A 23227-nucleotide genomic window follows, 5' to 3' on the forward strand; every position below is an offset into this window, starting at 1 on the left:
TAAAAAAAAAAAAATTCTTCAAATCATTTTTGAAACATTGCTTCATGCAGATATTTAGTCTCATTTGCAACCCATGTTGCATAGGCCTATAAAAAGTAGTAAAAAGTAGTACCATCCAGATGTAGGCTACTTAGAGTTAGAGTGGGTTATTTCAGTATCTTGGTTTATGGATTGATGAAAAATATACAGTACATGGAAGAATCAAAGTAAGAATATTGAGACCAAATGTAAAAAGCGGTTACATTTAATGAGGTGTGTGGTTAGATATAAATGGTGAGCTGATAAAGAAGCTTTAGTGCATATATTACAGGGCTTTAATGAGATCTACTCTGGGTTGTGGTTGTATGTATGTAGCAGCAGCAAAACATCACCTAGAAAAACATGACAGGATAGAGCAAGACTTAGTTTGGCAACAGTCAACATCGTGCATACCTAAATTAATGAATTGTTTTAGTGAGAACCATTTAATGACTTTATATGTACAACCTTGATGGCTCATTGTAAAATGAGAAGCATGCTTTTTTATGGACCTTCCACTTTATAAAAAGCCAAAGGCCGTTTTCACAAGAGACATTTTGACTTGTCATAGGAGAAAAATCACAGGACTTACTGATAGCATTAATGATGGCTGTGTTGTATTCAAGTGTATGTCCCAGTAAGTCATGATGAGAGGGACAGTAAGCCATTTGTGCCAGTTTGAATGATAAAAACTGAAAGAAAAAAAAATATTTTAGGCTGATATTAGACTCACTCAATGACAGCATCAACCTTACAACAAGATAGAAAAAAAGACATTGTTAATGTTTGTGATCTGATGATTAAACCTGGAAGAATTACTGGGTACATATTTTCGGATGTGGGAAACAGTGTCTGGTGTGAAACTGATTTCCTCTCCATCAATTTCACTGAATGGTTGAAATAAAACCCTGTTAGTTTCATAGACAGTATATAAGGTTAGTTTGCTGTTTCTGCGGTGTGACTGGTGTGATGATGTCATTGCTCCTCTCCTCCAGCTGGAGGCGGTGGAGGACAAACAAACATAACTGCTTTCTGGAGGTTTCCATGGGAACAAGGAAATAAAGAAGCTGCTGTAACATAGTGTAACGTTGTTGTTGAGCGTGTGTGTTATCCCAGCTGTGTGTAGAACAGTAGAAAGAGTGTAAAAAGACTGGGTCCCGCTGTATATTACTCAGGCTGCACTACAGCGTCTATTCACAGGCGCGATCCCACTACTAGCGGACGGGGGGCTTTGGCATGCTCCGTCTCCGACCTGGGCCGGTGCACCCCTCCTTAGACGACCTGGTGGTCCCGGGCTCCCCCAGGAGCACCATATCGATACCGAACTTAGTGCGGACACCCGATCGGCATAGTCCGCTGCAGCTCAGAGCTCCTGAGCTCAAACGATCCTCCAGCCTCAGCCTCCCGGTAACTTGGATTACAGGCGCGCGCCACCGCACCCGGCGAGAGATTTCTTCATTCATAGAGGTTTTGGGATTTACAAATGTGACGTCATCAGGGAGCACGCTCCGGCGGCATGTAGTGACGAAAATTAAACGTGCAGCTGCAGAGTTAAAGGCTGATCAGCATCTGTAAAACTCCTCACTGATCAAAGTTAAAGTTAGGCCTACATCAGTAATGCTTGTAAACACAGGAGGAACTTCATATGTTGTACTCTGATAGGGTATGTGTGGAAAATGACCAGTTCATCTCACAAAACATTAATATCTGCAATTTATTCACAATAGACAACTATAGTCCTATCTCTTATTCTACATTTCTCTTCAGGGAAATAACTGTTACAAAACACTGATCATTTCAAATGTTATAGGCCTACAAGTGAGGCCTGTTCTGACAGTCAATAACAAGACAATATGTGGAACAAATTTCACTGGTGATGTAACAATGGTGACATGGGAGATCACTGCATGCTTCTTTATTTTCTTGTAAACCTTCAGAAACCAGTTCTGTTTATATGTCCTACGCTGCCTACATCTGGAGGAAAGGAGCAACCAACCATTAATTCACAGCAATTCATTCTCCGTTTTTTTGGACTCACATTTCCATTTACCATTTACCTACATAAATTACATTTAACTATCTACAACAGGAGTGTCAAACTCAACTTCACTAATAGCCACACTGGAAAACAAGAATCACATCAAGGGCCAGACGTGTTTAGTTTATTGACAGGCTTTTATTTAATCGAAAAAGTAAAATATATTTGACTGTATGCATGTGTCATATAGTCTTCTCACTTACAGTTTGGTCAACATAAAGTCCTAAAGAAGTCAGGAAAAAGTTCCTCAGCCATCATAGAAAAGAAGCGCCCAAAAACGTTGGAAAAAGTGACAAAAATGTTGGAAAAAGTGGAAAAAAACTTAAAAAAAAAAAAAAGAAATGTCGGCAAAAGTGACAAAAACGTCAGAAAAAGTGACGAAAACTAGGTGGGTCAAATGTATTGTGAACCTAAATTGATAGGCTATGCGGCCGGATCATAATCTGCGAGGGGCCGAATTTGACCCGCGGGCCTTGAGTTTGACACATGTGATCTACAACATACAATTGTGAGTATAGAGTGTATAATCCAATGACATCTCTCTCTCCCTGTGCGTGTGTGGATGTCTGTTTCATGTCAACATCAGGATTAACAATTTCATTAAATAATTTATCAAACTTGTAAAACATGTGTACTGATTTTTGCTACTGTAATATTTCCTAATTCTTAAAAAAGTGATTTTTGAGAAGAAGAGAAAAGGTATGCTCTGGTTCCATCCCCGGTCAGGGCAGGGCCTTTCTGTGTCAAGTTTGTATGTTCTCCCCATGTTTGCGTGGGTTTAGTGAATAATAGTGAATAATAGTGAATAACATTAGAGACTAATCCAGTCATGCTGATTGGCCTTACCTATTGTGTGTCATATGTGCCTCATTAAGATAGTGAAGATTAATCATGTAGCATATGTGCAATATTATGACATCCATTATGTTTATATATTATTTTACAGTATATGGTTGACATAAACTCACAAACTATCAGCAAATAATCAGTTCTAATTAGTAACATTTTATAATGACTTGTCAGACAATTCAGATAGAAGAAATATAAAATAATTTGATACACACTAGGCTATGTGGTTAACAACAATTTGATGAATGAACAAATGAATGAATCCTATATATTTTTTAATAACTGACTATGTTCTATAGTATGTAAAACCTTTATCTCAAAGTACCTTAGCCTATAGCCAAGCTGTCTGATAGTGAAGTAAAAGGTAGGCTACAACATTTGCCCCTGAGATATAACGGATTAGAGTATAAAAATCGTAATACAAATAAAATTAAAATTGTACCTAAGTAGGAGTAGTTGAGCAAATGTAGACTATTACTGTAGCTGCTTTCCCCCAATGCACACAGGACAATCATGACAACAAGCAGAAACACAGCAAAGACAGTGCTGCACTGTGATGCTGTGTGTCTGTTAGACATGGAGACATGGTCACAATATTATTTAGTTTATTTAGGTGCTTTGTCCGTTGAATGAGTCAACAGAAATGAGAAAGGTAAATGGAAACGTGAGTCTAAGAAAAGCGGAGAATGAATTGGTGTGATGATGTGATTGCTCCTCTCGTCCAGCTGGAGGCGGTGGAGGACAAACAACCACAACTGGTTTCTGGAGGTTTCCATGGGAACAAGGAAATAAAGAAGCTGCTGTAACATTAGTGTAACGTTGTTGTTGAGCGTGTGTGTTATCCCAGCTGTGTGTAGAACAGTAGAAAGAGTGTAAAAAGACTGGGTCCCGCTGTATTACTCAGGCTGCACTACAGCGTCTATTCACAGGCGCGATCCCACTACTGAGCGGCACGGGGGGGCGTTTGGCTGGCCCCCTCCGTCTCCGACCTGGGCCGGTGCACCCCTCCTTAGACGACCTGGTGGTCCCGGGCTCCCCCAGGAGCACCATATCGATACCGAACTTAGTGCGGACACCCGATCGGCATAGTCCGCTGCAGCTCAGAGCTCCTGAGCTCAAACGATTCGCCAGCCTCAGCCTCCCGGTAACTTGGATTACAGGCGCGCGCCACCGCACCCGGCGATGAAGAATCATTCTCATCGGGCTTTTAACTTGTACAAATGTGACGTCATCAGGGAGCACAGCGGCATCTAGCGGGGCAAACACCGCATCGCAGTATTGTAGGCTGAGGTTCGTTCACTGACGGCACGCTGTTCCTATGTGAACTCTTTAGAGCAGTGGCGGAAAGTAGGGACTGAACTTAATTTTCAGGTAGCCTAGTTTACTACTTAAATAGCCTATTACATTTCTTTGCTACTTTATAGCCTAGGCTAGGCTACTTCTGTTCGACGACCATTCAGAGAACATTAATGTAGGCCTAGGCTAGGCCTACTTGTGTGTATGTATTTGACAGCTGGCTCTGCACCACAGGTTATTTTTTTAACTGTGGCTGATTAAATTGACTACCGTCAGTTCAGATTTTAGGACTCTACTGACCCTCTCATCATGGGTCACTTGGAATAATTTAATGTAGCATCTTTTTTACACTTATGTGGAGGAATCACACCAGAGAAATGTTTTAGAAAGATATTAGACGTGTTAAAACACATTTGCTGATTCTTAGAGTTATATACTGTATGTGTTAGATTAGAAGGTAATATACCGTATAAACTATTAAAGATTCTTTTTTTTAAATAATATTATTCATTGAACACTGAAACCTTTTGTAAAAAAATTAGACATGAATACACATTTTTAAATCATGACAAATGAATAAATTCAATGATTCTGAAAACTTTTCACAGTGCCCCTGGCAGACGCTACGGACCCCCCCCAACAGGTACAACTAAATCAACAGAGATGGGAGACACATCAAACTGGCTATATGTATATATATATATATATATATATATATATATATATATATATATATATATATATATATATATATATATCTATCAATGAGCCACACAGTGCTGAGAAGAAGTCTTATTAGGCAAGTGAAAGCACCTGTGTGCCTTTAAGATTTGACATCAATTATAGGATCCCTTTGTAAAATATGATACATTATTATTGATTAAACTATACCGAACATTATACAATGCAGTTAAAATGTCCTCTGCATAACGAGTTAATTTGCCTTTGATACTTTGAGGACATTTCTCTGGTAATATTTATCTACTTTCACTGAAATCATATTTTGGTTGCAGGGCTTTCACTGCAGGTACAGCACAGTACTTAGCTGGGGTTATTTTAACCTTCAAATGCAGATAAGCTAGGTTCGGTGAGAAAACATATCAGTTGTTGTTAGAATATATTTGTGAGAGTAAGCTAACAGTTTTGTAGAGTTCATGATTTTGACCTTGTTGTCTCGTTTCCCTGGGTTTTGAGAGGCCATCTTGTTTTACAGTGATTTGACATTACAAAAGGAGGGTGAGATAATGCCTGAAATGAAAAGGTCTTCTCTGATCAAGGGGGGAACAGGCAACAAGGTCAGGGTTTTGTAAGCACGTGATATGTGACACAAAGTATAGTGGAATGACCTGACTCTTGGAGAACTCCGTAAGTTTGAAGGAGATTAAAAAACACAGAGGTTCAAATTCTACAATAGCAGCTTGTCTTTATGAGCTGAGAATGAGAAGTCGAGGTCATGTTTTTATACAATGTGTTACATATCGTTAGCCGGCTGGAACCAGAAGATCGGGACTACGTCCAACTGATAACAGCACCACGGATGAAGCAGAGAAAGTGGATAAAAAGTGAGGGTTCTGGGTTAGCCGGCATTAGATGCTGGGAGACACTGTCTGTTTGCTAGGTTTTAGTGATAGGCTGTTTTGTCTTGAAGTGATCTGATCCTTGTGCATAAGTATTGTATTTTGCTATTATCATTCACTAAAGCTTGTTATTAACTTTAACTGGACGAATCTTGAGTCTTATTTTGAATCCTGAGTTTTAATGATCTACCAGACAACGAACACTTAAAGGTGTGGGTTATAGTGACCATAGAATTGGAGTCAGATTAAGTCTGGCCATTTGGCCGGACCAGAATTTGGTTTTCGGTCACTTTTATTCCTTCACTGTCCATGATCAATATCCAGATCTACTTTTTTTAATCAATATATCTTGTTTGTACATATTTTGTTCTTGTATTTTCTATCATTGTTGTTTACAGTTTTTGATCAAGTCCTTAACTTATCCTATCTCATTTATTCCTTATCTTGTAATTCATATTTGAAGACATGGAGGACTAAAGATAAGAGACGTAGTAACATTTGAAGTATGGAGCCACCCTTCATGCATTGAAGACCATTTACATTACAGCTTTGGCTCGATGTTTAAAGATTATTTCTGGAAAGTAAAAAAACAATCTCGCTTAAAATGGAAAAAATGGTGTTGAAGACATTAAATATTACACGAGCAAAATAATGTACACGAGATGCTTCAGTTTTAATTTCCCAACATTATACACTTGACAGCAACACAAAAATACAAATAACAGAATGAATCCAGTATAATTTCCCCATTGTGTGTTTTTGAACATAATTAACAAATGAGCAAAACAAAATTAATTATTCACATAATCTCATAAGCTGATTTTTGTTTGGCAAAGTATTTGACACTTGCAGCAGACACATTTAGAGCTCACAATTTTAATGAAGAAGTTTAGTATGTTCCAGCCAGACCATATTCACAAACATTAACACCACACTGAAAAGGGTCCCCACTGAATAAGGACATCAACAAGACACAAACATTAAAACAAAATAAAACTGTTAATATATTTATATTTCATAATTTCTAAACTTCTGCAGCAGAGTGGATGGGGTGTCAGCGGCCCAGCGGAAACGTCGATGGCAGTAATCCCCTAAACAATGATGACAACAGTCAGTTATTACTGTGAGAACAATACATACTCGTAGATACGTAGATAATGAATGGGACAGAAACTGTTTAGACCTGCTGATGTTATACAGTAATGCAATGTTGAATGATCATATTAGTACAGTTTAGAATGTATTACACATTATATGATAATTGTTTTTGTTTTTTATTAAGAAGAGATTTATCATTTAACCAATGTTGTAAGAACAATAATATACTAGTGAAAAGAAAATGATCCTGCTTGTCACTAATGTTACAACTGACTTCTAACTTTGCAAATTTGTCTACAGGCCACATTATATATAGTGCATTTTGTCAGTGACCAGCTTTTGTTATGGGAGGAATAGTATAATAAAAACGAATAAAATAAATTGTCATTTTTGCATCTGCTTGGTGTTTCGCCAGACATTTGCCAGCGACTGACTTTTCTGTTGGGATACCAGGCTAACCCAAAACAGAAAAGCAGCAGCTACCCTTTGGGCCCTCTGGAATGATGCTGAAAACTAACAGCAGGGTCCCAAAAGCCAGTTTGAAAAAAAGAAGAAAGAAGAAGTTTTTTGGTCCAATTCTCAAACTTCAGTGCATTAGAGAGGTTGCCTTGAAGTGTAAAACACAAAACTTCACAAAAAAAGGGTGTTGGAACGCAGCCCTTTTTTAAAACATGAGTGCCAGCGTGCCCCCCCTTCCCTCTTTTTTATCTTCAATGGCCCTAATGTCACAGCAGAGGGGCACTTTAGGCAACCCAGGTTTTTACTCTCGTCACCCAGAGTGCTCCTCTGAGTATCACGGGCCTTTCTGGTGTGACCTTATTGCAAAATATACCATAACTATGTGAATGGAGAGTTACCACTTCTGCATAGCAGGTGTGAACTCTGTTATAAAAGCTACAAATAATAAGGATTCTAAAGGCACTGTTGGAAACCAGAGTTTTTATGCCGTAATTGGCCACTTCATGTTTGGAAATCCACTTACTTGCGGATGGCATGGCATCATATGAAGGGATCCTCGGTGCTTCTTGCTCAGAATGAAGGTCCTCTGCTTGGGAAGTGACAGGGATTTCTGCATCGGAGGCCTCCAACATCGGTTCCTTCTTATTTCTCACAGCCCAGTGCATTGACTGCAAACAGATGACCAAATATATCACCAGGCTTTTAAACAGATTAACACAATATATATTTTTTCAAATCTATACCAAAAGTCAACACATTACATACCATTTTTACAGAGTCATTCAAGGCTTGCCAGTCATGAAATGGAATAGTTACTCCACTTCTTCTCCAAACGTCATAGTTTTTTCTTTTGGTTTCATTGCATAACACCTCTTTGGCTTCCTGCAGCTTTTGGAAATCTGCCACTGTCAGAAAGAAAGAAAACATCAGGGTCTGAGATGAAACATTATGCTTACCAAATCAGGAGAAATAAATACCCTCTTCTTTGCATGCAGTTGTATGCAGCTCTTCATTAACATATTTTGCTTTGAAGTCAAGACATCCAAAGGAAGCATTAACTGTTTTTGGGATAAGTAATCATTAAAAAAAAGGTAATAAAAAAAAAAAGTTGAGTTCACCTTGACGTCATATCACAGCTCTGGCTATATATATAACGAAATATAAATTCAGTTCCTTTATCGGTTGGCATTTGAAAATTAATTTTAAATAAACGTGTCAGCAATGGATCACATATTTACCTGCTCTTGGATTGTCTAGGTGTTTGTCCGGGTGACATGCCAAGGCTCGGATCTTGTATTCATTAATAATCTGTTCAGTCTGCAAGGAAAAAGGTTAAAACAATATAATGTCTCTTTGCCATGTTAAATATTTGAAAATCAGGAATCAGTCACTTATTTTATTTTTCAAGGAACATTACTGTGGTAAAAATAAAAAATAAATAAAAAATACAATGTACAGACATTTCTGTGAGGCCACAAAACAAGTTCAATATCATGAATATTTAAAGGGAAATATACCCAGTGATTTTCTGAACCTGGTCGCTTTTATGTTTCCTGGTCTTTTTTATGTTTCTTTTATCTTGAAAATGATACTGATCCGTTTAGGCCTTCAAAATGCTTCAGCTTACCGCGTGTGACGCAAGTTCTCATTGTTGCAACAGGCAATTTAATTTAGACATTTTTAACATAACGTGTTACTGCCATTATTGTTACTGGAATGGTAATGTCTGATGTTCCCATCATGTTCTCTTATTAAAAAACATGAATTAAGTACAAATACCATGGCATAAACCTACTCGTATACAGTCTATGACTCAGACACTGAATGACGCACGAGTATAGTTCCTCTGACATCTTTTGCTGAAGCATCAACAGGTCTGGTTGGTTCCGACTAACCTCTGGAGCATAATCTTTTGGTTGAACAACAGGTTGCTGATTGTTGGCGAACTCTTAAACCAGTATGTTTTGGTTTGTAGATCTAGACAACCATCATTTTACCCAGCAAATAGGCGGATCCTTAAACCCACTGGCTAGAACTTACCGACGACAATTCATCACATCCCAATAACCCGTAGTAATCCTCCAAGTCCTCAGGTTTGCAGTTCAAAATAGCCTCCATAAAAAATCGTGTATGAAATGTGTAGTTGCTTGTCACGGAGCAGCTTCTGCTGTCCTGGATCACAGATGTTCGGTTCAAGGGCTGCTGGTGGGCTCTCCCTCGCTGCTGCTTGTGGGTCACTCACTGACAATATTCTCAAAGTTTATCTTGTTCTTATTTTGTCAGCTAGCTGCGAAATGGTTCAAAATGTCAAGGGAGAGGGAGATCTCTCCTGAGTTTAGGTGAAAATTCAGCGTTCCTTTTTCACCACCATATGACGTATGCTGCATTCAGGTGTCTAAACTAAAGCTCCACACTCAGCTCGAAATTTCGACCATTCCAGGGGGCATGGAATAAAGACCAAGGTAGCCTTCTGTAATTATAAAACATAATATATAACTCTATGATAAAATAATGTTTGGATTACGATATGTAGCCAAGTCATCCCAAATATTATTTTGTGGCTGAATGAAAAGTATAAGTTTGCAGGAGGCATGTAATTTAAATGTAAACATACATGTAATACAAACGTTATAAAATATGTGCATTGACATGGCTCACGTGCTATAATCGATACGCTGACGTCTGCGTTTTACACACAACTTCATGTGGTTAGTCACTCTGTCATGAGTGCTTATCTTTGCTCAAAATTCCTCTGACCGTGTTTGAAGGCAGCAATATTTTGTTATGGTTTTACGTCATCGACGTAAAAAAGGGGACGTTCCAGCCGTGACTACTGGTGGAGAATGAGTCACGTGCGCTATGCAAATGAGACAGCTGTCCGAGAGGAAGGATCTGCTCAACGGCTCTGCGGGCTGAAAATGGCGGACGATGAGACTAGTCTCGGAACGGCCTTTTCAGCCGTCTCCGATATGGAAGAACCTGCCGCGAAAAGGTCCAAAATGTGCTCGTTAACTAACCACGGATTCAAAGTCGCTAAAACAGAAACATTATCATGCGTCTCTGGGGCTACAGAGAGCTGGGAGCCGGGGGTGAATTGTGCGCAGCCAGCGGAGAAGGAAGCAAAGCCGGTGATGGCGGTAGAGCAGGCCCCAACAACAGCGCTGGGAGGAGACAACAATGGACTGGGACTGCTGGTCTCCGAGCCGCACAAACCAGTAGTTAAACTAGACGACAGCGCTATGCTAGGGACAACTGAGGAGAGTGCTGGTATGTAAAGAGACGGACATTTAACAATGCGTTAGCTAGCGTTAGCTAAGTATTTACGCGACTTAAAGTGGGCAGTGCTTGTTTTACCAACTTAACCGGCGAGTTTAAAACAGAAGATAAGTTAAGATAGCTAACGTTAAACACAGTAAAGATGTGCTGGTGTTGAGATATGTCTAACATTGCTTTTCATGATGGCGCCTTCTACTTTTGTTTAACGCTTAAAATCACATCTTGTCGGGATTTGATTTATTCCTTCACGGCACTAACTTAAACTTTGATAGCAACTGAGCATTTGTTAGACGGTTTACATCTCTAGAGCTGGGCAATATATCGATATTATATCGATATCGTGATATGAGACTAGATATTGTCTTAGATTTTGGATATCGTAATATGGCATAGCTAAGTGTTTTTGTGTCTTTTCCTGGTTTTAAAGGCTGCATTACAATAAAGTGATGTCATTTTCTGAACTTGCCAGACTGTTGTAGCTAGCTAACCGTTTGCCTTTACCCACTTAGTCATTATATCCACATTACTGATGATTGATCAAAAATCTCATTGTGTAAATATTTTGTGAAAGCACCAATAGTCAACACTACAATATTGTTGCGGTATCGATTTCAAGGTATTTGGTCAAACATATCGTGATATTTGATTTTCTCCATATCGCCCAGCCCTATTTTTCACTAACATTCACTTATGTAAACCACACCACAATGAGGTTGTCGGGTATTGGTTGTAAATGATCATAGAGGTTATTAGAGGTACGTCACTTGTCTCTAGTTTTATTTGTTCATTTAAAAAAACTTCTCTGTGCTCAGATTTCCTTGGACATGACGATCTTCCCTCCTACGGCCTGGCTGTCACGCCGGACCACATCAACGAGGAGGACGATGACAGATCCTCACATGCAAGCTCCAGTGACTGGACACCTCAACCGCAAATAGGTAACTAGTTAGGTAGTCTCGCTTGCCAGACCAATCTCCACAGCACTGCGGAGTAGCTAAACTAGTTAGATGATTTTGAGCAGCATATTGCAAAAACTTAAAATTTGCCTGCAGCGGATTTTATTCCTCCTCCTATATATTATATTAATACTTTATTAATCCCACAAGGGGAAATTACAATGTTTTCTGTATTGAGTAAGACGAAAATAGCTTAAACTACCTTTTTATAGTTGCAGGCAGTAGAACAGCACATTGTAGAATACAATACTGACTGAGATGTTGTATTCTCGGCCAGGTTCCTACAGTTTCATCCAGCAACACATCAGAGAGACCGATCCGAGGACCATTCTGAGGGATTTGCTGCCTGAGACTGTACTCCCACCAGATTTAGACGACATGACATTGTGGCAGATTATCATCAACATCTCAGAACCTCCAAAAAGAAAGAAGCGGAAAGATATTAACACCTTAGAAGATGTGGTCAGGCTACTCCATGAAAGTAAAAGGATCCTTGTGCTGACTGGTGCTGGGGTAAGCATTTACAGTAATATTATACAATGGTGCTGTTTGAATTGATGATGTCTTTTAAGTAAATACATAGTATCAGTGTCCATGCTATATCAAGCCAAAATGCCTGTATGCTTTTTTTGTTTTGTAGGTGTCAGTTTCATGTGGAATACCAGACTTTCGCTCCAGAGATGGAATTTATGCACGGCTCGCTGTAGATTTTCCTGATCTTCCAGACCCTCAAGCTATGTTTGACATTGAATACTTCAGACAGGACCCAAGACCCTTTTTTAAGTTTGCTAAGGTTTGTTCATTGTGTCCATTTGCTTTTCTGCAAATCAAAGTTAATAACAATACATTAAAAAAAATCTGGTTGTAATACAATTTTTAATATTAATTTATTTAAAATTCAACATGCTCACGTAAACCTTTTGCAAGGTGCTACAGAGATGATAATGCATACAGAAGCTTCCACACACCCATGTTACCTTACAGGGTTTTGGTCACACAGTGAATACAAGTAAGGAGAGCATAACTGAAAAGTGACATATACTTTAGAGTGGGCATCATATTTTCTACATTGTATCCTTCCATTTTTGTAGTACACACATAGTACTAATATGATACAATGTTTACTCTTGAGCACATAGATGAGATGCATGCCCGTGGCATGAAGAAGGTCTATGACCAGATGTTAGTAATATTGTAATATAGTGCATAAGACCCTTGTGTGCAGAAAATGTCTTTGGTGTTTATAATCATGTTTTTAAAGAGGATACAGAACCTGTTTAAGACTTTTCTAGAGCACTCTGTGCAGGGAACCTTTTAAAGCCTCATTTCACCCAGTCACCTGCAGTTATGAGGTTGAAGTTCTTAGGCTATTGGGCTGCATTTGTATTCATTTGGCGTTAAAAGGTCTGGTTTGTGTTCTAAGACTAAGCTTGTTCAGGCTTTAAACAAAAACAGAGATTTAAAAGTTGTTCAAAGGTTTTTCCAGATGAAGGGTGCAGAGAAACCAGTATTCAATTCAATTCAATTTTATTTATAGTATCAAATCATAACATAAGTTATCTCGAGACACTTTACAGATAGAGTAGGTCTAGACCACACTCTATAATTTACAAAGCCCCAACAATTCCAACAACAGTACAGGGGTGATAGTTGTGATTATAGCAAGCTTTAGAGTCAGTCCACAAGTGTTGAATGCATCATCTTTGTTACAGGAGATCTACCCTGGTCAGTTCCAGCCGTCACCCTGTCACAAATTCATATCCATGATGGATAAGCAGGGGAAACTGCTGCGCAATTACACCCAAAACATTGATACATTAGAACAAGTGGCTGGAGTTCAGCGGATTATCCAGTGTCATGGTAAGTGATACAGCTATTGGATGGGTCTTGTTTATTTTATTTTCTGTCCATGGTGATGGTGAAAGTCAATAATAACTTTTTATTTCAGGGTCGTTTGCAACTGCTTCCTGTCTCGTCTGTAAACACAAAGTGGATTGTGAAGCTATAAGGGAAGACATCTTTAACCAGGTATTTCCAAGATAACACATTTAAATGCACTATTGGACACTATTGCATACACTACAAACACCTGCAACAATGGAAATGCGCAAACCGCGTGCGTCGTAACAACATCCAACATTTCATTGTTATTGCATGAACATACTCAACAAGCAACTTCCACTGAATCATCTTGCAGAGCCCAAGGAAGCTGATCCGAGTACATTTGCTGCGTAAGAGATCTTGTCTATGCCGTACACTTGGTGTCAGCACTTGTTCCCAAACTGTAGCAGTACCATTCCAGGAGTGGGGCAAAAAAATTGATTGATTTATCTATGTATTGCCCTTTTAGGAGTAGCATGACATTTGGGAATCACTTCAGTAGTGTTTGTAGTGCATTGTTACTCGTGCAACTACAGCATATTGTAAATCTATAGAAGTGTCATCCGTATTGTCCAGTCGTACTAAAGGTAAAGCATTGTGATTGGAAGCATCAATCAGTGTCATTAACTCTGCATTCAATGTTCGTAGTGCTGGTGTTGTATTAATTATAGAGAAAAGGTGTCCTAAGCGCTTTGTCCATTCTCATTAACATACTGCAAATAAAGCTTGTAGCGTGTTGGTTCTTCCAAATTAGAAATAAAAAATGTTTTGAGATATCATTGACCTCCATTGTATGGGGCGTGTAGCAGTAGTTACAGCAGAAACTCTTCAAGGTAAACTTTATTATCCCAAATAGGGAAATTCAGGTGGAGATACACAAGAGAAGTCATAAAAACATATATAATGTTTTCTTAACTAGATACACCCAGGGGTAGGAAGGAAAACATGTATTATTCTGTTTCTTTGTATATTTTGCAATTTGGGTGGGGTCATGAATATGTTTTTAAAATGTTTGTGGTTTTCAGCTCCAGTACAAACTGACTGTAATGATACCCACAAGCAGAGAGAATCAAATTTAACATACCTTACAATACAGTAAACCTCTCTTCCCCAAAGATTTTGCACCATGCATCAATACAACTGTACAACTGTCAGTCGATGGAAATAAGTCAGGGTGGTACAGCTGTCTACTTTGAGGACATTGGCTGGTAATGTGGATATTATAGACCTGCAACCCTTAAATAAATAAAGATCAAATTTGGCATGGCACTCCTTTTTAACAATTTTGTTTTAATGCTAATAACGTAAATCCATCCTGTAGGTTGTCCCTCATTGTCCACGGTGTCCAGATATTCCTCTGGCAATCATGAAACCTGACATCGTCTTCTTTGGAGAGAATCTTCCAGAAATGTTCCACAGAGCCATGAAGCAGGATAAAGATGAGGTGGACCTCTTGATTGTCATTGGCTCTTCACTTAAAGTCCGACCAGTTGCCCTCATCCCAAGTACGTTTTGTTCAGATTAATGCATTTCTGTTTCCTATTGTGCCTGCAGTTAACCCTAACATACAATGCATAACTGTTTTCTTTTCATCCCATCCAGACTCCATTCCTCATGGAGTGCCTCAGGTCTTGATCAATAGGGAGCAGCTGCCTCACCTCAACTTTGACGTGGAGCTACTTGGGGACTGTGATGTCATTGTCAATGAACTCTGCCATCGGTTGGGTGGGGATTTTGAGCAGCTCTGCTACAACACTGTAAGACTCACAGAGACCACGGAGAAACCCCCTCGGTTACCAGAACAGCCACCAGGTGAGGCCTTGCCTGCTTCCAGCGATGCAGCTCAGGAGGAGCAGAAGCAGCACAGTACAGACTCCGTAACTAAGCCTTCAGAGGAGACGGAAAGTCCGAATGTCACAGAAACTGCCGGTAATAATGTTACACCTCCAGAGCCTTGTCCAAATGCTCAGTGTCCCAGTGAAGAGACGGCTGAGCCCTCAGAGTTACCAGCAGAAGACGCACCAAAAGAGGAGGCCGCTGGAGTAAAGAGCCAGACCTCCAACCTTGAATTTCGTAGACGATGCTGGATGAGTCGAATCAACAGAAGTCCAATCAGCAAACGCCTTGAGAGTAAGCTTTAGACTATGGTAGACAACAACACGGTTTATATATATATATATATATATATATATATATATATATATATATTTCTGTATTTGTAAATGAGGCATTGGTGTGTTTAAACGTGCTAATCCATTCATCCCATTTAATTAGAGCTTTTCTCAACAATATTTTTTTTTTCCTCATGCAGCAGGAAAATGCGTGTTAGTCCATATATTTTATTATTTATTTATTAATTGTATCATTTATTTATTTTAAATATTGTCCAGACATGGATTTCGGTACTGTAAATAGTTTGTATTGTTTCCCACAGCAGGCCAGTACCTGTTTCAAGCACCAAATCACTATATCTTCCATGGGGCTGAGGTCTACTCTGACTCTGAAGACGAGACGTCGAGCTCCTGTGGAAGTGACAGTGACGAGTCTGAATGCAGCGGAGATGGGGTGGAGGAAGACAGCGAGCCAGAGGAAGCCGACACATTAGCAGCAGATGAAGAGACATGCCTAAGAGACACAATACAACACACTTTAGCCAATGAGGCCACATCGAGTGTGCAGACAGACATTACTTCTGAAAAAACTCAGAGCACCACACACCTTTAAATGTAAAGTACCCAGTCGACAAAGCACTAATTATCTTTTTTTATTATTATTATATATATATATATGTTTCGTATATTTTTGACTCCTCAACCGTACTATTATTTTTCATAAAGTTGAAATTGCGTGACAACTTTTTGTGAATATGCAGCAAGTTTTTTGTTGTGTGTGCCCAGTTTGATCACATGCATTGGGTCTGAAACCTCATACTGTATACCACACGCTAAAGAATGCAGTATTTGTTTTTTTGATTTTTTTCAGGATTTCCTTCGATGTGCTCATCTCATTTTTATTCACATCCAGATACAAGCAAACACTTCAAATTTCTCATCCCCCAGTGTGAAGTCAGCTGTGGTCTAATGATTTTTTTAAGTCACTTCATGTTACCATTTGGAAACATGTACATATGTAAGACTGCCTGCTAAATAGTGGGTACTATGAGTTTCAGACGTACAGAAATCTTCAGATGGTTTACTTGAACACATTGTCTAACTTGCAATATAAACGTTCAGCTCTGCCCTTTAATGAGGGTAAAAGCTAGAAAAAAAGATCAGTACTCTTTAATTTCAGACCAAAGAACACTTTATCAACACGCTCCTATGTTGTCATAAGCTTTGTATGTTTAACCTGTCATTTAAATCTTGGAAAAATATAATTGAAAAGGTGTTCCTTCTGACATGTGGCAGCTACTTTATATGCTCAAGCCTTATTTTTATACTCCGATGTGAGACATACTCATCAAAGAGTAGATGATAGTTTATATCTGTACAAAGTTATACTAAGTTGTAATATTAAGCCTAAGGAAGATATTCAGAGTTCACATTGAAAAATGGCACTCTTTTCCCTTCTTATAAAAGCGATTTTCTTGCCCATGTCACTTTTCATAGAACATAACGTTAAAACAGTTTCATTGATTATACAGGAGTCTTCTGCCTGTTAAGATTATGTTTTGGTAAATAGACATATTTGAGCCAATTTGTAGGATAAAGGTCTACGCCAACACGTTCACATACCAATTACAAGGTAATGTTTTGTTTACGGTTTAAGGAATAAGATTTTTTTTACATCCTTGTTATCTCTTCTGGGGTTCTCAGTAAAAAAAAAGAATGAAACACACTGACGACTAATTTCTGTTATTTCATACACATCAGGTAGGTGTTCAAAGCAATATCTTCAACGTGTTGCCTTGTTGCAGACATGAACAGCTAGTGCGCCATCTAGCGCCCGTGGCTCATCTGACAGTTCCTCATTCCACTTTATGGGCCTTTTAAAAGGGTGAGAGGGTTTCTTTCTACGAGAAATAACGACTGAGTTACATTTAAAAAAAAAATTATTATGAGAAACGTTTCTCTCTGACAACAATACAGTGCAATTTGTAAGGATTTAACGTTAGTAGGTTGTCGACGGGGGGTACTGTTTGTTGTCAGTCTGCGCATGCCTAGTACGGTAATAATTGTTTTCTACCTAATTTACATGTAATGTCAGTCTGTTAAAAGTATGTTCATTAATATTTAGTCTTTAAACACGTGTACACGGTCCAGTTGACTAACGTCACCATACGTGAGGCATAGGAACTTTCTTTATTCAGCTAAAGTCTTTGGAACTACATTTCCCTGATTTCTCTCAGCTGTCCGGTTATACGACGTGTCGTAAAATCCAGTTAACAGCAAAAACGAGATGGACACCACCAAAGACGACTGACAGTTTTTTTTTGACTTTATCCCTAATAGTTATCTGAAATGTTTATGTAGTGGCGCCAGGCTTCAGCTCACAGAAGCGGTTGTGAAAATGGAAGCCATGGAAGATGACAGTTTGGATATAAAAGACGACCATAACCACAACTATTGTGCGAGCAGCAGTAGTAGTAGTAGTAGTAGTGGTAGTAGTAGTAAAGTCCGCACCTATCTGAGAAGCCAGTTGTCGGTTGTAACAACTGTCCCGCAACCTGCCGGTCCACCGGTGCCGGGTGGAGAACCGGGGACTCGACGAGGGAAACTGTGGTCCGGCAGCACCGGGGGGTCAAAGTTAATGGACTCGGATTCAGGCAGCGAGAGCAGCGAAGTCAGCGAGACTGACTGCACGGCTCCGCCACCCTCTGTTGAGGGAAATCTCCCCCTCGATTCTAACGTTACTTCCAAGTTCCGTAAGTTCACATATAAAGATTACTGTGACAGCAGGGCCTGATATCCTGTAGTCACTCATCAGCCTGGCCTGCTGCTATATTACAAATATGTGCACACTGATGCTCCTGGCAGCAGACAGTCGTCAGTTGGTCTGTTAGGCCAGAATCAGGTGCCTGAAATAATTTCAAACCTGAACCAGTTCTCTTTTCACTCAGTTCTGAATGCAATGGCTGTAGAAGACTACCGGAAAAACCACTGGCCAAACCTGGAGAAGGCAATTGACCGTCTTCTGATTCAGAATCCCACGGACCACATCTCTGTTTCTTATGCACAGATATACAGGTAAGGACACACCTGAGCTGGCCAGATTTTCCTACAGTTTGTGATGTCTGTTCTGCCTCGACGAGCCCCATAAGGTTGCCATGTGATCATTATTAGTTGACTGAAAATGAAATGACTGAAATGCTGCTGTTTCTACTTTGCTTTGTTTTCCTAGTTACGTCTACAAGTGTGTTTGTCAGCAGCACTCAGAGCTGCTCTACAATGATTTGACATTAAAAATAACAAACCACCTGGAACAGGTTTCCACCCATCTACAAGTAAGCAAATCCAAATAACAAGGGAATTATGATATAGGCTACAGTATACAGAAGCTGTGCAATTGACTAAGACTTGTATTATTGTTTTCCAGGCCAGACCACCCGAGGACTTCATTGAGAACTTTAATGTTGCGCTGACCCAATACACAGCTTCCCTTCAATGTATAGTTCCTGTATTTATGTACTTGGTAGGTGTCTTTTTTTTTGTTAAATATCTGTTGTAAAGATAACATAGAACTTTGAATATTAGCTGACATTTCTAGTGCAATCAAGTATAATCCCTGTGCTACGGTGTCACCCTCCTATTAATTGTTTTTCATGTTCAATGTTTGTCAGAACAAGTTCTACATCGAGTCGAAGCTGAACAGAGACCTAAGAGAGGACCTGATGAAGCTGTTTGCTGATCACGTCGCAGAAATACATGTGAACACACTGATGCGTGAGTGTATCCCTCCATTTGAAGCCATGATGGCTGTCATGACATTTGAAAATTGTTCCTCTGTTTGTAATTGTGAACAAAAGCTGTCACCTACACTTGGTTATATCAAGGGCAGATGTTTGTCTCAGCCCATTGTGCTGTTGTCTCTTATCCTGGAAAGCACAGGATTTTTGATTCAGGACATGATGAACTGCACAAACAACTTGGAAATATATTTTTAATTTCTTCTTTTCTTGTTCAGCTCTTCTTATCAAAGCTCATTCCATGCCGTTTCAAGTGCAGCCATCTACAATGGCCAGTGTGGTTAAAGGCCTCTACAGCCTCCGTCCAGGTGAGCTATTTTCATTGTTGCTGAGGATTGTATTGACTGTTTTAATGTCATTTTAAGGGCCAGTCCATTATTTTTATAGGTTTTTATTGTGAACCTGTAAGTATTCAAATCCGAACATTCACATTTTGGTCAGTAAGTAAGTATGTTTTTAGCGTCAAAGTGCTGTTTTTTCCCAAAGAAAAAAACGTTTCCCCACACAACCTGACTATAAGGTCTGTATGACCCCACGCATGGAGAAGCAGACAGGACGCCAAGTAATGTACCGCTTTGGATGCCCCGTTAGGTCGGATCTGAAAGTCACACAATAACACAAACTAAATCGTCTATATCCACGACGTTCCACTTCCGGGAATGGTCTGATGCAGACGAAAATTTTGCTGGATTTCACTCATTTAGGCCAGATATCCGTTACCTTGGGCTTTCTTTGTGTTGACATTTTAAACTCCGGTCGATTTCTGAGGACTATGGTTAACCTTTTTCTCAGATCTCTGCAGGGTAAATCCAGACAGCTAGCTAGACTATCTGTCCAATCTGAGTTTTCTGTTGCACGACTAAAAACAACCTTTGAACGTACACACGTTCCACCAAAACAAGTTCCTTCCTGAGGCTATTTTGCAGTGGCGCCGTTGCTCCGTACGGCGCTCAGCTCCTCCCAATACGATTGTGATTGGTTTATAGAAATGCCAATAAACCAGAGCACATTTTTCTCCCATCCCGGAATGCTGTGTGGACTCGCCAGACCCTCGTCCCGCAGCGCTGTGGAGGAAGGTCTGGCAATGCGAGACTACAAACTAACTAATCAAACGAGGCAGCGATAGCATCTCTCGTGTTCTGCGAGGTAAACTTACTGTTTTTGTCAACAGAGTCTGGTAGCTTTGAGTAGAGCGATGTGTACTGCTGTGGAAAGTGGTACCAGCAAAACGTATTTGCCACCTAAAAAAAACAAAAAAAAACAAAACAAAGAGGACCACCTCAAAAAGTTAAAGTTATATGCTATATTTAGAATATTTTCACTACTTTACCTTGCTGTCAGACAGCCCTTTCCGACAGGGAACTGAAGCCATTAGATCAATCTCTTCAAATCCACCACACTCATTTCACCTCGCCGAACACAGGAGTTGCATTAACGCTGCCAAAGGTGGCGTATACAGCAGTTACATTACATTGCTACATTGCTTAGCTTCTGTGACGTATTTAGCGCCGCTAATGTTTTCGGCTAGAGTAGGTGTTCAAATTATTCATAACCTTTTTATTGATTAGCTTACTGTGGTAACCCACGTCACTGCTTTACACTAAAGGCTGAAAAACACGGAAAAGAACGATGGATGGACTCTGCATTTAAGCGCGTCTCTGCTGCAAGCTAATGTCATCTTTTTGCCTCCACTACAGCACACAAAACGGACACATTGGTTTATTTCCTCCACCTTCAGAATAAGCTGCACTACATGTGTTCTTCCCTTTTCATTTGGTTTCCTCTTTCAGACTGGGCCCAGTTAGCCCCGGATCTCTTCTCTGGGTTTATTCCCCAGATCAACCCTCCTGCTGTGGAGTCTCTGCTTCCTGACTACGCCGCTCATGACCAGAAGTTGCAGATGGAGCTCTCCATGAACGGCTTCCCACGGTCTGTTTTCTGAGGCGTCTGTCTCAGATTAAGCCACAGTCTGAATATAAACACATCTTTTTGGTTAACGCCCTTGACTTTGAATCGCTGACGTGATGCGTTTTTTTTTTTTTTTCCAGAGGTGACCAGTCTCGCAAACGGGCCAGCGACGACTCCTGATAGCAGAGCCGGCGTCACCAGATTGGTTGCAGAACTATTTACTGTGCCTCCTACATCTTTCTCACGAGTTGACCCACTGCACTAGGTACAATGTTGACAATGTGTCAGTTTCATCTCTCTCGACTCAGTCACAAATCACTGTGAACAACAAAAGGGTTGTTGAGCAGCTTAATCTTACAGCACTAAAAAAAAAACAAAAAAAAAACACAGACACAGACTTCCATTATGGTGCTTTCCTGTGTGATTATGATGCATCCAGCTTCAGTATTTGTGGGATGCTGCTGTGTGCTCTGAGATGGGGTTCTTGATGTTCTCCTCATTTTGAAGAGTGCCTCCATGGTGCCTTCTGATTGGATATCCTCATGACGGATAGGCTGATGATGAGTATTTCATTCCTAACCTTTAACATGGAAGTGTCTTTTTTTTTTTTTTTTTTTTTTTTATAGACTGGGCTAATCGAGACTTTCTATTGCTGCTAATAATACTGTCCATGTGGTAATACTACAACTCCCTCAGTTTCACCCACTGTGTCTGTAACCAAGTCACTCAACACAAATGAGTGTGGAAAGAAATGAGAACAAGGGCAACTAAGTCATTGACCTCAACTATGATTCCCTTCTTCATCTTGCCTCTACTGTGTTGGTAAACCGGATTGTATTTTCCCGTTACGCCAAAGAGGATTTGCAATTTCTTTTGTTATTCTTTTTTTTAATATAAACTGCATTGGATTTAGGCTGACCTTGTTATTGTTGTATACTCTCTGATTCACTGAGCCATTTAATTTTTTTTTATACTAGCACGTTATGAGCTTTAGTTGACCTGTTTGTTAGGCTTGAGTCAAATTCTAACTTTAAATATCCCTTGTCTTTTTTAGCCTTGCATGTAGGATTGGCAGGGATTGCCATGTAGGACATTACACTGTTTGCCAGAAAGCTTAAACAACCACAGAATAGTGTTTGACAATTTCCTTATTTACCTTTTTAGTTTGTTTGACTGCTTCATGGATTTTACAGAAAGAATGATTAAGCCAATATTGTTTGGCCCCAGTCTGGCGTACTTGTGCATTAAATGTTCCTAACATGCAAATCCTGATAATGATGTAAATAACTTTTGGTGTTTGCATAGTGGTCAGTATACACTAACTTTTTTTCACAGATGCATTTTTGTTAAAAAAAATATATTATTATAGTATTTGATACAAGTCCTACACTGTTTTAAGTGTAAATAGATGCTCAGGCTTGCTTTTCGTTTCCCTCTGTGGGTCTTGAAAATGGTTCTCATTGTCTTTCCAATAAACTAATTTCATTATTCATGGGACACGGAGGTGATTGTGTTTTTCACTATTCAAGATTTGAAATCTGGGTCTTGAAAAAATGTTCTCTTAAAGTAGGCATTATGACAAACCTAAAGAAGAACAAACACTGGATGTACTATGTTACTTGCTGAGATATCCCTCTTTCTCTTACATCCTGCAAAAATATCCATGTTAAAACAACTAAACAACTGTGAATAAACTTCCACTTGGCTCAAATTCTGTTCCAATAATCTATTTCGATTTAAATCTTCTTTTTTCTTTTCTTTTTCTAAAACCAATAAAATGCTACACACTACTGCAATATGTTTTATTTTATCACCACAGTGTAACATACCGTGCTTTGATTATTGCTGTTTATCTGCTGTGTTAACATTAGTGTCTAGGAGGCTCAACAAGGGGCTTCCAATTCTGACTGTAGGATGGAGGTCTCCGACGGACCACTGGACGAGGAATCCCTTTACAGCATGCCCC

The 23227-nt window shown here is 39.5% G+C and overlaps 3 protein-coding genes across 4 annotated transcripts; 2 read left to right on the forward strand and 1 right to left on the reverse strand.

Moving 5' to 3' along the window:
- Positions 1 to 6427: 6427 nt before the first annotated feature.
- dnajc12 (DnaJ (Hsp40) homolog, subfamily C, member 12) lies at positions 6428 to 9737 on the reverse strand. The gene is made up of 5 exons (XM_039784105.1): positions 9376 to 9737; positions 8574 to 8652; positions 8101 to 8240; positions 7859 to 8003; positions 6428 to 6869 (listed from the first exon to the last, which is right to left on the reverse strand). The coding sequence occupies exons 1-5, from the start codon at positions 9451 to 9453 to the stop codon at positions 6787 to 6789; spliced, it is 525 nt and encodes a 174-aa protein (XP_039640039.1). The 5' UTR covers positions 9454 to 9737; the 3' UTR covers positions 6428 to 6786.
- A 451-nt stretch (positions 9738 to 10188) lies between these two features.
- sirt1 (sirtuin 1) lies at positions 10189 to 17285 on the forward strand. 2 transcript variants are annotated; one of them, XM_039784104.1, is made up of 10 exons: positions 10189 to 10602; positions 11424 to 11549; positions 11845 to 12080; positions 12208 to 12360; positions 13280 to 13427; positions 13516 to 13595; positions 14770 to 14953; positions 15051 to 15578; positions 15760 to 15772; positions 15883 to 16068. In XM_039784104.1, the coding sequence occupies exons 1-10, from the start codon at positions 10254 to 10256 to the stop codon at positions 15932 to 15934; spliced, it is 1869 nt and encodes a 622-aa protein (XP_039640038.1). In that variant the 5' UTR covers positions 10189 to 10253; the 3' UTR covers positions 15935 to 16068. The 2 variants fall into 2 exon arrangements, with proteins under 2 accessions (XP_039640038.1, XP_039640037.1); XM_039784103.1 differs by lacking the exon at positions 15760 to 15772 and having other exon boundaries at positions 10190 to 10602; positions 15883 to 17285.
- A 497-nt stretch (positions 17286 to 17782) lies between these two features.
- On the forward strand, positions 17783 to 22990 carry cacul1 (CDK2 associated cullin domain 1). Its single transcript, XM_039784767.1, has 8 exons — positions 17783 to 18312; positions 18508 to 18634; positions 18789 to 18891; positions 18984 to 19079; positions 19228 to 19330; positions 19572 to 19661; positions 21144 to 21282; positions 21402 to 22990. The coding sequence occupies exons 1-8, from the start codon at positions 17958 to 17960 to the stop codon at positions 21439 to 21441; spliced, it is 1053 nt and encodes a 350-aa protein (XP_039640701.1). The 5' UTR covers positions 17783 to 17957; the 3' UTR covers positions 21442 to 22990.
- The last annotated feature ends 237 nt before the right edge of the window (positions 22991 to 23227 follow it).

Source organism: Perca fluviatilis, chromosome 19 (assembly GCF_010015445.1).
Source record: "Perca fluviatilis chromosome 19, GENO_Pfluv_1.0, whole genome shotgun sequence".
NCBI lineage: Eukaryota > Metazoa > Chordata > Actinopteri > Perciformes > Percidae > Perca > Perca fluviatilis.